At 60.4% G+C, this 12,252-nt stretch overlaps 4 gene segments (V, D, J or C); all 4 read left to right on the top strand.

Moving 5' to 3' along the window:
• The first annotated feature begins 1,445 nt into the window (after positions 1-1,445).
• On the top strand, positions 1,446-1,992 carry LOC137204058 (Ig lambda chain C region-like). The segment is given in 2 exon segments: positions 1,446-1,509; positions 1,670-1,992. Coding segments are annotated over 2 exon segments (387 nt in total).
• A 1,504-nt stretch (positions 1,993-3,496) lies between these two features.
• Positions 3,497-5,309, top strand: LOC137204057 (Ig lambda chain C region-like). The segment is given in 2 exon segments: positions 3,497-3,557; positions 4,971-5,309. Coding segments are annotated over 2 exon segments (384 nt in total).
• Positions 5,310-6,783: 1,474 nt separating this feature from the next.
• On the top strand, positions 6,784-8,713 carry LOC137204056 (Ig lambda chain C region-like). The segment is given in 2 exon segments: positions 6,784-6,844; positions 8,257-8,713. Coding segments are annotated over 2 exon segments (384 nt in total).
• A 1,370-nt stretch (positions 8,714-10,083) lies between these two features.
• LOC137204055 (Ig lambda chain C region-like) lies at positions 10,084-12,014 on the top strand. The segment is given in 2 exon segments: positions 10,084-10,144; positions 11,558-12,014. Coding segments are annotated over 2 exon segments (384 nt in total).
• The last annotated feature ends 238 nt before the right edge of the window (positions 12,015-12,252 follow it).

The following is a 12,252-nucleotide window of genomic DNA, read 5'->3' as shown; positions in this document are numbered from 1 at the left end:
TGTCTCTCCTGCACCTCCCATGCCTGGGGAAGGATGGAGCCCCGCTTCCCAGGGCTGAAGTTGCTGGTGGGGTGGGGTCCCCCCTCAGCCTCCCCGAGGACAGACCAGCCCCCATGACAAGGAGGGTGGCCCTGGGGCCTCTGTGCAGCTGCAGGTGGGCCTGGGCAGGGGGTGGAGGGGGTGTCAGGAAGGTTTATGTTCAAGGCTGTGTCACTGTGTAATGTGTTCGGCGGAGGGACCAAGCTGACCGTCCTGGGTGAGTCTCCCCCTTCCCCTCCTCTTCAGGGTCCACGGTGAAATTTGGGCAGATTTTCTTGTCTTTTCCCTCCTGTCTGGGGCTGGAGTCTCACTCTCCGGAGCCTGTCACCTTCACCCTCTAGGCTGTCCATTGCCCCCAAGCCTGTCGTTCTTCACAGAACCTGGTGGGCATGGTGGGCACGGGCTAAGTGACCCTCCTGCCACCCCTCGCTCTTCCCATCCCGAGCCTTCCCTCCAGGCCCTTCTTCTCTGGATGCTGGGATGTCAGCTCCCTCCTCAGGGTGCCAAGCCCCGGGGTCTGAGGAGAAGGGAGGGGCTGAGGCCCAAGGAATGGGGGTCTCAGGCTGGGGCACTGGGTCCAGGGATGTGGGAAGGACCCTGGAAAGAGCTGGACAGAGCATGGGTGTCATCCTGGGATCTTTCTGCTCAGGGACCCAAATGGGGGCTAGTGAGGGACCCCAGAGCCAGGGGCCTTGGAGAGTGGAGGAGGGAACAGTACACGGGGGAAGGGTAGACGAGTGTCCCGTTGAGAAGGTGACCTCAGGGTGCTAGGTCCCCATCCTCCTCCCAGCAAGCAGGACACCCCAGGCCGCACAGATCTCAGGACACTCGGGCCTTAAGGGTCACCGCACCCAGTTACACACTGGACGTGAGCCCCTAGCTCAGACGCCCAGCGTGGGGACTCCTCATAGAGACAGGTGACAGGAACTGACCCGGCCAGGCAGACAGATGTCCCAGGACAGACAGATCCCCAGCGGGACTTCACAGGTCAGGGGACCCCTCAGAACAGACACAGCCCCAGGCTCAAAACGCAACGTTCACCCACATGGAAACTCTCATTTGTGGGACTCCCTGGACCCCAGCCCTGGGGCTGACACTCCCTCCACCCTGGCAGCCCTGGAGGGGTCTCTGTGGTCTCTGTGGCAGCCCTAGAGGGTTGGGGGCTGCGAGGCTGGCGTCAGGGGGACTGTGGGCAACAATCCCCCCCTCTGCAAGGGAAGAGAGCCTGAATGGGGGACAGACAGACGACCTGTATGAGGACACCAGACGAGAACCAGGGGAAGATCTCAGACAGACAGATGCCCAGGACAGACAGAGGAAAGAGGGGACCGCAGGGTGGACGCCAGGCAGCACCAGGGAGCAGAGGGTGGGATGTGGTTTATGGGACGTGGGAGCCTGAGGAAGAGATGGAGACTTGCCAGGGAGCCCCGAACTCCCAGGAGTCGGGCACTGAGGATCCCCTGACAGAAGGTGAGCGACCCCAGCCATGGCTGCCTGACCTCAGGGGAGCAAGGGCCCGCCTGGGATCCATGCACTGGACTTTGGGCACCTGTGCCCGCTTCTCCTGAGGTCAGGGGCTCCCGCGATGGACGCTGCCCCAGTGACCTCCCGTCTCTCCCTCACTTTGCAGGTCAGCCCAAGTCCTCGCCCTCAGTCACTCTGTTCGCGCCCTCCACTGAGGAGCTCAATGCCGACAAGGCCACCCTGGTGTGTCTCATCAATGACTTCTACCCGGGCAGCGTGACGGTGGCCTGGAAGTCAGGCAGCACCACCATCACCAAGGGCGTGGAGACCAGCCAGCCCTCGAAACAGAGCAACAGCAAGTACGCGGCCAGCAGCTACCTGGCCCTGACGGCCAGCGAGTGGAAATCTTATGAGAACGGGGTCAGCTGCCAGGTCACGCACGATGGGAAAACCGTGGAGAAGACAGTGTCGCCCTCCGAGTGCCCTTAGGTCCTGGTCCTCACATCCTCAGGGGACTGGAGCCACAGGACCCCTGGAGGGTCTACCCACCCACCCTGGTCCCCCCAGCCCTTCCTCCTGCACCCAATCAACTCTCAATAAAATGTCCTCATTGTCATTCAGAACTCGTGCTCTGCTCGTTTTTCTTTCTGCATTTGGTGTCCTGAACTCAACCATCCTCAAAGGGGAACAAAATCCTCTTATCCTTTAAGAAATCAAGATAGAGGATGGAGTCTTGGGACTCTTGTGAGGAATGGTTTCACTGTCACCCAGGACCCCCCCGCCCCCAGAGAACATTCGAGAACAGGGAATTGGGTCGCTGCAGGAATGGAAGTCTGTCCACCCTCCCTACCCTCCTCCATGTTTCCTCCTCCGTGTGGACCACCTCCACATCTGATTGTCCCGGTCACAGTGTTTGGTTGCCAGGGCCCCCAGGACAATACCTCACCTCCCTTCCCTGGAATCCTCAGCACCACATTCTGGATTGTGTAGCCCTCAGGAGTCCGTCGGCTCCGTAGATGATGACCCACCGATTCCACGTGTCCTTTTGCTCAAAACCCACCCTGGTAATTCCGCATGACCTCGTCCTAGAGTTCCCACCCCCCTCATGGCACCTCCTGCTCGCACCTCCCTAGGGAAACAGCCCTGTGCCCCTCCCCCAGGCCTTCCGGTCACACTCTGCACAGGACCCACAGTCCCTGACCCTGGTCACTCATCCCACACTCCCTCTAGACAGTCCTCCTCCCACTTGTGTCAGGAGGGTCCCGACTGCCTTCAAGGCTCCTGGGACGAGGCCAGCTCTGCTCTCACCAATCTCTCGGTGGCCAGCCCACCACCTACCCACCACAAATGCCAGTGAAAACCATGTGAGTGGTCGATGGGGCCATGAGTCTAACGTCAAGTTTCGGTCTAGGACGGTGCCGTGGACTTGACTGTGTACTGATTCACCATCTTAGATCTGGAATGAGATCTCAGATCAGTGAGATTATTGCTGTAGGAGCTACACAGGACAGGGACCCGAGTGGTTAGAAAGGCAGACACACACACAGACACACACGCACATGCGCGCACACCGGCACACACACGAGTTGCTGCAAACTTGACCGTGTTGGACCTGCCTCTAGGGCACTGGAGCCTCCAGAATCCCTGTGGCCTCACTCTGCAGAGAGCACAGCTCCATCCCCTCAGGGTGCTAAACAGGCTCCTCACCCTCCCACCATGACGCCCCCCACGCTACTGACCAGGGGACCCCACCTCCTCCAGGAAAGGAAGGTCCCTGGGATGTGATGTGACACCCAGATGTCTCTCCTGCACCTCCCATGCCTGGGGAAGGATGGAGCCCCGCTTCCCAGGGCTGAAGTTGCTGGTGGGGTGGGGTCCCCCCTCAGCCTCCCCGAGGACAGACCAGCCCCCATGACAAGGAGGGTGGCCCTGGGGCCTCTGTGCAGCTGCAGGTGGGCCTGGGCAGGGGGTGGAGGGGGTGTCAGGAAGGTTTATGTTCAAGGCTGTGTCACTGTGTAATGTGTTCGGCGGAGGGACCAAGCTGACCGTCCTGGGTGAGTCTCCCCCTTCCCCTCCTCTTCAGGGTCCACGGTGAAATTTGGGCAGATTTTCTTGTCTTTTCCCTCCTGTCTGGGGCTGGAGTCTCACTCTCCGGAGCCTGTCACCTTCACCCTCTAGGCTGTCCATTGCCCCCAAGCCTGTCGTTCTTCACAGAACCTGGTGGGCATGGTGGGCACGGGCTAAGTGACCCTCCTGCCACCCCTCGCTCTTCCCATCCCGAGCCTTCCCTCCAGGCCCTTCTTCTCTGGATGCTGGGATGTCAGCTCCCTCCTCAGGGTGCCAAGCCCCGGGGTCTGAGGAGAAGGGAGGGGCTGAGGCCCAAGGAATGGGGGTCTCAGGCTGGGGCACTGGGTCCAGGGATGTGGGAAGGACCCTGGAAAGAGCTGGACAGAGCATGGGTGTCATCCTGGGATCTTTCTGCTCAGGGACCCAAATGGGGGCTAGTGAGGGACCCCAGAGCCAGGGGCCTTGGAGAGTGGAGGAGGGAACAGTACACGGGGGAAGGGTAGACGAGTGTCCCGTTGAGAAGGTGACCTCAGGGTGCTAGGTCCCCATCCTCCTCCCAGCAAGCAGGACACCCCAGGCCGCACAGATCTCAGGACACTCGGGCCTTAAGGGTCACCGCACCCAGTTACACACTGGACGTGAGCCCCTAGCTCAGACGCCCAGCGTGGGGACTCCTCATAGAGACAGGTGACAGGAACTGACCCGGCCAGGCAGACAGATGTCCCAGGACAGACAGATCCCCAGCGGGACTTCACAGGTCAGGGGACCCCTCAGAACAGACACAGCCCCAGGCTCAAAACGCAACGTTCACCCACATGGAAACTCTCATTTGTGGGACTCCCTGGACCCCAGCCCTGGGGCTGACACTCCCTCCACCCTGGCAGCCCTGGAGGGGTCTCTGTGGTCTCTGTGGCAGCCCTAGAGGGTTGGGGGCTGCGAGGCTGGCGTCAGGGGGACTGTGGGCAACAATCCCCCCCTCTGCAAGGGAAGAGAGCCTGAATGGGGGACAGACAGACGACCTGTATGAGGACACCAGACGAGAACCAGGGGAAGATCTCAGACAGACAGATGCCCAGGACAGACAGAGGAAAGAGGGGACCGCAGGGTGGACGCCAGGCAGCACCAGGGAGCAGAGGGTGGGATGTGGTTTATGGGACGTGGGAGCCTGAGGAAGAGATGGAGACTTGCCAGGGAGCCCCGAACTCCCAGGAGTCGGGCACTGAGGATCCCCTGACAGAAGGTGAGCGACCCCAGCCATGGCTGCCTGACCTCAGGGGAGCAAGGGCCCGCCTGGGATCCATGCACTGGACTTTGGGCACCTGTGCCCGCTTCTCCTGAGGTCAGGGGCTCCCGCGATGGACGCTGCCCCAGTGACCTCCCGTCTCTCCCTCACTTTGCAGGTCAGCCCAAGTCCTCGCCCTCAGTCACTCTGTTCGCGCCCTCCACTGAGGAGCTCAATGCCGACAAGGCCACCCTGGTGTGTCTCATCAATGACTTCTACCCGGGCAGCGTGACGGTGGCCTGGAAGTCAGGCAGCACCACCATCACCAAGGGCGTGGAGACCAGCCAGCCCTCGAAACAGAGCAACAGCAAGTACGCGGCCAGCAGCTACCTGGCCCTGACGGCCAGCGAGTGGAAATCTTATGAGAACGGGGTCAGCTGCCAGGTCACGCACGATGGGAAAACCGTGGAGAAGACAGTGTCGCCCTCCGAGTGCCCTTAGGTCCTGGTCCTCACATCCTCAGGGGACTGGAGTCACAGGACCCCTGGAGGGTCTACCCACCCACCCTGGTCCCCCCAGCCCTTCCTCCTGCACCCAATCAACTCTCAATAAAACGTCCTCATTGTCATTCAGAACTCGTGCTCTGCTCGTTTTTCTTTCCTGAACTCAACCATCCTCAAAGGGGAACAAAATCCTCTTATCCTTTAAGAAATCAAGATAGAGGATGGAGTCTTGGGACTCTTGTGAGGAATGGTTTCACTGTCACCCAGGACCCCCCCGCCCCCAGAGAACATTCGAGAACAGGGAATTGGGTCGCTGCAGGAATGGAAGTCTGTCCACCCTCCCCACCCTCCTCCATGTTTCCTCCTCCGTGTGGACCACCTCCACACCTGATTGTCCCGGTCACAGTGTTTGGTTGCCAGGGCCCCCAGGACAATACCTCAGCTCCCTTCCCTGGAATCCTCAGCACCACATTCTGGATTGTGTAGCCCTCAGGAGTCCGTCGGCTCCGTAGATGATGACCCACCGATTCCACGTGTCCTTTTGCTCAAAACCCACCCCGGTAATTCCGCATGACCTCGTCCTAGAGTTCCCACCCCCCTCATGGCACCTCCTGCTCGCACCTCCCTAGGGAAACAGCCCTGTGCCCCTCCCCCAGGCCTTCCGGTCACACTCTGCACAGGACCCACAGTCCCTGACCCTGGTCACTCATCCCACACTCCCTCTAGACAGTCCTCCTCCCACTTGTGTCAGGAGGGTCCCGGCTGCCTTCAAGGCTCCTGGGACGAGGCCAGCTCTGCTCTCACCAATCTCTCGGTGGCCAGCCCACCACCTACCCACCACAAATGCCAGTGAAAACCATGTGAGTGGTCGATGGGGCCATGAGTCTAACGTCAAGTTTCGGTCTAGGACGGTGCCGTGGACTTGACTGTGTACTGATTCACCATCTTAGATCTGGAATGAGATCTCAGATCAGTGAGATTATTGCTGTAGGAGCTACACAGGACAGGGACCCGAGTGGTTAGAAAGGCAGACACACACACAGACACACACGCACATGCGCGCACACCGGCACACACCGAGTTACTGCAAACTTGACTGCGTTGGACCTGCCTCTAGGGCACTGGAGCCTCCAGAATCCCTGTGGCCTCGCTCTGCAGAGAGCACAGCTCCATCCCCTCAGGGTGCTAAACAGGCTCCTCACCCTCCCACCATGATGCCCCCCACGCTACTGACCAGGGGACCCCACCTCCTCCAGGAAAGGAAGGTCCCTGGGATGTGATGTGACACCCAGATGTCTCTCCTGCACCTCCCATGCCTGGGGAAGGATGGAGCCCCGCTTCCCAGGGCTGAAGTTGCTGGTGGGGTGGGGTCCCCCCTCAGCCTCCCCGAGGACAGACCAGCCCCCTTGACAAGGAGGGTGGCCCTGGGGCCTCTGTGCAGCTGCAGGTGGGCCTGGGCAGGGGGTGGAGGGGGTGTCAGGAGGGTTTATGTTCGAGGCTGTGTCACTGTGTTATGTGCTCGGCGGAGGGACCAAGCTGACCGTCCTGGGTGAGTCTCCCCCTTCCCCTCCTCTTCAGGTCCACAGTGAAATTTGGGCAGATTTTCTTGTCTTTTCCCTCCTGTCTGGGGCTGGGGTCTCACTCTCTGGGACCTGTCACCTTTGTCTTTCTAGGCTGTCCTTCACCCCCAAGCCTGTCGTTCTTCACAGAACCTGGTGGGCATGGTGGGCACGGGCTAAGTGACCCTCCTGCCACCCCTCGCTCTTCCCATCCCGAGCCTTCCCTCCAGGCCCTTCTTCTCTGGATGCTGGGATGTCAGCTCCCTCCTCAGGGTGCCCAACCCCAGGGTCTGAGGAGAAGGGAGGGACTGAGGCCCAAGGAATGGGGGTCTCAGGCTGGGGCACTGGGTCCAGGGATGTGGGAAGGACACTGGAAAGAGCTGGACAGAGCATGGGTGTCATCCTGGGATCTTTCTGCTCAGGGACCCAAATGGGGGCTAGTGAGGGACCCCAGAGCCAGGGGCCTTGGAGAGTGGAGGAGGGAACAGTACATGGGGGAAGGGTAGACAAGTGTCCCGTTGAGAAGGTGACCTCAGGGTGCTAGGTCCCCATCCTCCTCCCAGCAAGCAGGACACCCCAGGCCGCACAGATCTCAGGACACTCGGGCCTTAAGGGTCACCGCTCCCATTTACACACTGGACGTGAGCCCCAAGCTCAGACGCCCAGCGTGGGGACTCCTCATAGGGACAGGTGACAGGAACTGACCTGGCCAGGCAGACAGATGTCCCAGGACAGACAGATCCCCAGCGGGACTTCACAGGTCAGGGGACCCCTCAGAACAGACACAACCCCAGGCTCAGAATGCAACGTTCACCCACATGGAAACTCTCATTTGCGGGACTCCCTGGACCCCAGCCCTGGGGCTGACGCTCCCTCCACCCTGGCAGCCCTGGAGGGGTCTCTGTGGTCTCTGTAGCAGCCCTAGAGGGTTGGGGGCTGCGAGGCTGGTGTTAGGGGGACTGTGGGCAACAAAGCCCCCCGCAAAAGGGAAGAGAGCCTGAATGGGGGACAGACAGACGACCTGTATGAGGACACCAGACGAGAACCAGGGGAAGATCTCAGACAGACAGATGCCCAGGACAGACAGAGGAAAGAGGGGACCTCAGGGTGGACGCCAGGCAGCACCAGGGAGCAGAGGGTGGGATGTGGTTTATGGGACGTGGGAGCCTGAGGAAGAGATGGAGACTTGCCAGGGAGCCCCGAACTCCCAGGAGTCGGGCACTGAGGATCCCCTGACAGAAGGTGAGCGACCCCAGCCATGGCTGCCTGACCTCAGGGGAGCAAGGGCCCGCCTGGGATCCATGCACTGGACTTTGGGCACCTGTGCCCGCCTCTCCTGAGGTCAGGGGCTCCCGCGATGGACGCTGCCCCAGTGACCTCCCGTCTCTCCCTCACTTTGCAGGTCAGCCCAAGTCCCCGCCCTCAGTCACTCTGTTCGCGCCCTCCACTGAGGAGCTCAAGGACAAAAAGGCCACCCTGGTGTGTCTCATCAATGACTTCTACCCGGGCAGCGTGACGGTGGCCTGGAAGTCAGGCAGCACCACCATCACCAAGGGCGTGGAGACCAGCCAGCCCTCGAAACAGAGCAACAGCAAGTACGCGGCCAGCAGCTACCTGGCCCTGACGGCCAGCGAGTGGAAATCTTATGAGAACGGGGTCAGCTGCCAGGTCACGCACGATGGGAAAACCGTGGAGAAGACAGTGTCGCCCTCCGAGTGCCCTTAGGTCCTGGTCCTCACATCCTCAGGGGACTGGAGCCACAGGACCCCTGGAGGGTCTACCCACCCACCCTGGTCCCCCCAGCCCTTCCTCCTGCACCCAATCAACTCTCAATAAAATGTCCTCATTGTCATTCAGAACTCGTGCTCTGCTCGTTTTTCTTTCTGCATTTGGTGTCCTGAACTCAACCATCCTCAAAGGGGAACAAAATCCTCTTATCCTTTAAGAAATCAAGATAGAGGATGGAGTCTTGGGACTCTTGTGAGGAATGGTTTCACTGTCACCCAGGACCCCCCCGCCCCCAGAGAACATTCGAGAACAGGGAATTGGGTCGCTGCAGGAATGGAAGTCTGTCCACCCTCCCTACCCTCCTCCATGTTTCCTCCTCCGTGTGGACCACCTCCACATCTGATTGTCCCGGTCACAGTGTTTGGTTGCCAGGGCCCCCAGGACAATACCTCACCTCCCTTCCCTGGAATCCTCAGCACCACATTCTGGATTGTGTAGCCCTCAGGAGTCCGTCGGCTCCGTAGATGATGACCCACCGATTCCACGTGTCCTTTTGCTCAAAACCCACCCCGGTAATTCCGCATGACCTCGTCCTAGAGTTCCCACCCCCCTCATGGCACCTCCTGCTCGCACCTCCCTAGGGAAACAGCCCTGTGCCCCTCCCCCAGGCCTTCCGGTCACACTCTGCACAGGACCCACAGTCCCTGACCCTGGTCACTCATCCCACACTCCCTCTAGACAGTCCTCCTCCCACTTGTGTCAGGAGGGTCCCGACTGCCTTCAAGGCTCCTGGGACGAGGCCAGCTCTGCTCTCACCAATCTCTCGGTGGCCAGCCCACCACCTACCCACCACAAATGCCAGTGAAAACCATGTGAGTGGTCGATGGGGCCATGAGTCTAACGTCAAGTTTCGGTCTAGGACGGTGCCGTGGACTTGACTGTGTACTGATTCACCATCTTAGATCTGGAATGAGATCTCAGATCAGTGAGATTATTGCTGTAGGAGCTACACAGGACAGGGACCCGAGTGGTTAGAAAGGCAGACACACACACAGACACACACGCACATGCGCGCACACCGGCACACACACGAGTTGCTGCAAACTTGACCGTGTTGGACCTGCCTCTAGGGCACTGGAGCCTCCAGAATCCCTGTGGCCTCACTCTGCAGAGAGCACAGCTCCATCCCCTCAGGGTGCTAAACAGGCTCCTCACCCTCCCACCATGACGCCCCCCACGCTACTGACCAGGGGACCCCACCTCCTCCAGGAAAGGAAGGTCCCTGGGATGTGATGTGACACCCAGATGTCTCTCCTGCACCTCCCATGCCTGGGGAAGGATGGAGCCCCGCTTCCCAGGGCTGAAGTTGCTGGTGGGGTGGGGTCCCCCCTCAGCCTCCCCGAGGACAGACCAGCCCCCATGACAAGGAGGGTGGCCCTGGGGCCTCTGTGCAGCTGCAGGTGGGCCTGGGCAGGGGGTGGAGGGGGTGTCAGGAAGGTTTATGTTCAAGGCTGTGTCACTGTGTAATGTGTTCGGCGGAGGGACCAAGCTGACCGTCCTGGGTGAGTCTCCCCCTTCCCCTCCTCTTCAGGGTCCACGGTGAAATTTGGGCAGATTTTCTTGTCTTTTCCCTCCTGTCTGGGGCTGGAGTCTCACTCTCCGGAGCCTGTCACCTTCACCCTCTAGGCTGTCCATTGCCCCCAAGCCTGTCGTTCTTCACAGAACCTGGTGGGCATGGTGGGCACGGGCTAAGTGACCCTCCTGCCACCCCTCGCTCTTCCCATCCCGAGCCTTCCCTCCAGGCCCTTCTTCTCTGGATGCTGGGATGTCAGCTCCCTCCTCAGGGTGCCAAGCCCCGGGGTCTGAGGAGAAGGGAGGGGCTGAGGCCCAAGGAATGGGGGTCTCAGGCTGGGGCACTGGGTCCAGGGATGTGGGAAGGACCCTGGAAAGAGCTGGACAGAGCATGGGTGTCATCCTGGGATCTTTCTGCTCAGGGACCCAAATGGGGGCTAGTGAGGGACCCCAGAGCCAGGGGCCTTGGAGAGTGGAGGAGGGAACAGTACACGGGGGAAGGGTAGACGAGTGTCCCGTTGAGAAGGTGACCTCAGGGTGCTAGGTCCCCATCCTCCTCCCAGCAAGCAGGACACCCCAGGCCGCACAGATCTCAGGACACTCGGGCCTTAAGGGTCACCGCACCCAGTTACACACTGGACGTGAGCCCCTAGCTCAGACGCCCAGCGTGGGGACTCCTCATAGAGACAGGTGACAGGAACTGACCCGGCCAGGCAGACAGATGTCCCAGGACAGACAGATCCCCAGCGGGACTTCACAGGTCAGGGGACCCCTCAGAACAGACACAGCCCCAGGCTCAAAACGCAACGTTCACCCACATGGAAACTCTCATTTGTGGGACTCCCTGGACCCCAGCCCTGGGGCTGACACTCCCTCCACCCTGGCAGCCCTGGAGGGGTCTCTGTGGTCTCTGTGGCAGCCCTAGAGGGTTGGGGGCTGCGAGGCTGGCGTCAGGGGGACTGTGGGCAACAATCCCCCCCTCTGCAAGGGAAGAGAGCCTGAATGGGGGACAGACAGACGACCTGTATGAGGACACCAGACGAGAACCAGGGGAAGATCTCAGACAGACAGATGCCCAGGACAGACAGAGGAAAGAGGGGACCTCAGGGTGGACGCCAGGCAGCACCAGGGAGCAGAGGGTGGGATGTGGTTTATGGGACGTGGGAGCCTGAGGAAGAGATGGAGACTTGCCAGGGAGCCCCGAACTCCCAGGAGTCGGGCACTGAGGATCCCCTGACAGAAGGTGAGCGACCCCAGCCATGGCTGCCTGACCTCAGGGGAGCAAGGGCCCGCCTGGGATCCATGCACTGGACTTTGGGCACCTGTGCCCGCTTCTCCTGAGGTCAGGGGCTCCCGCGATGGACGCTGCCCCAGTGACCTCCCGTCTCTCCCTCACTTTGCAGGTCAGCCCAAGTCCTCGCCCTCAGTCACTCTGTTCGCGCCCTCCACTGAGGAGCTCAATGCCGACAAGGCCACCCTGGTGTGTCTCATCAATGACTTCTACCCGGGCAGCGTGACGGTGGCCTGGAAGTCAGGCAGCACCACCATCACCAAGGGCGTGGAGACCAGCCAGCCCTCGAAACAGAGCAACAGCAAGTACGCGGCCAGCAGCTACCTGGCCCTGACGGCCAGCGAGTGGAAATCTTATGAGAACGGGGTCAGCTGCCAGGTCACGCACGATGGGAAAACCGTGGAGAAGACAGTGTCGCCCTCCGAGTGCCCTTAGGTCCTGGTCCTCACATCCTCAGGGGACTGGAGCCACAGGACCCCTGGAGGGTCTACCCACCCACCCTGGTCCCCCCAGCCCTTCCTCCTGCACCCAATCAACTCTCAATAAAATGTCCTCATTGTCATTCAGAACTCGTGCTCTGCTCGTTTTTCTTTCTGCATTTGGTGTCCTGAACTCAACCATCCTCAAAGGGGAACAAAATCCTCTTATCCTTTAAGAAATCAAGATAGAGGATGGAGTCTTGGGACTCTTGTGAGGAATGGTTTCACTGTCACCCAGGACCCCCCCGCCCCCAGAGAACATTCGAGAACAGGGAATTGGGTCGCTGCAGGAATGGAAGTCTGTCCACCCTCCCTACCCTCCTCCATG

This window comes from Pseudorca crassidens, chromosome 12, assembly GCF_039906515.1.
Source record: "Pseudorca crassidens isolate mPseCra1 chromosome 12, mPseCra1.hap1, whole genome shotgun sequence".
Lineage (NCBI taxonomy): Eukaryota > Metazoa > Chordata > Mammalia > Artiodactyla > Delphinidae > Pseudorca > Pseudorca crassidens.
Note: the sequence above shows the minus strand (reverse complement) of the source record. Positions and strands in the feature narration are given on the sequence as shown.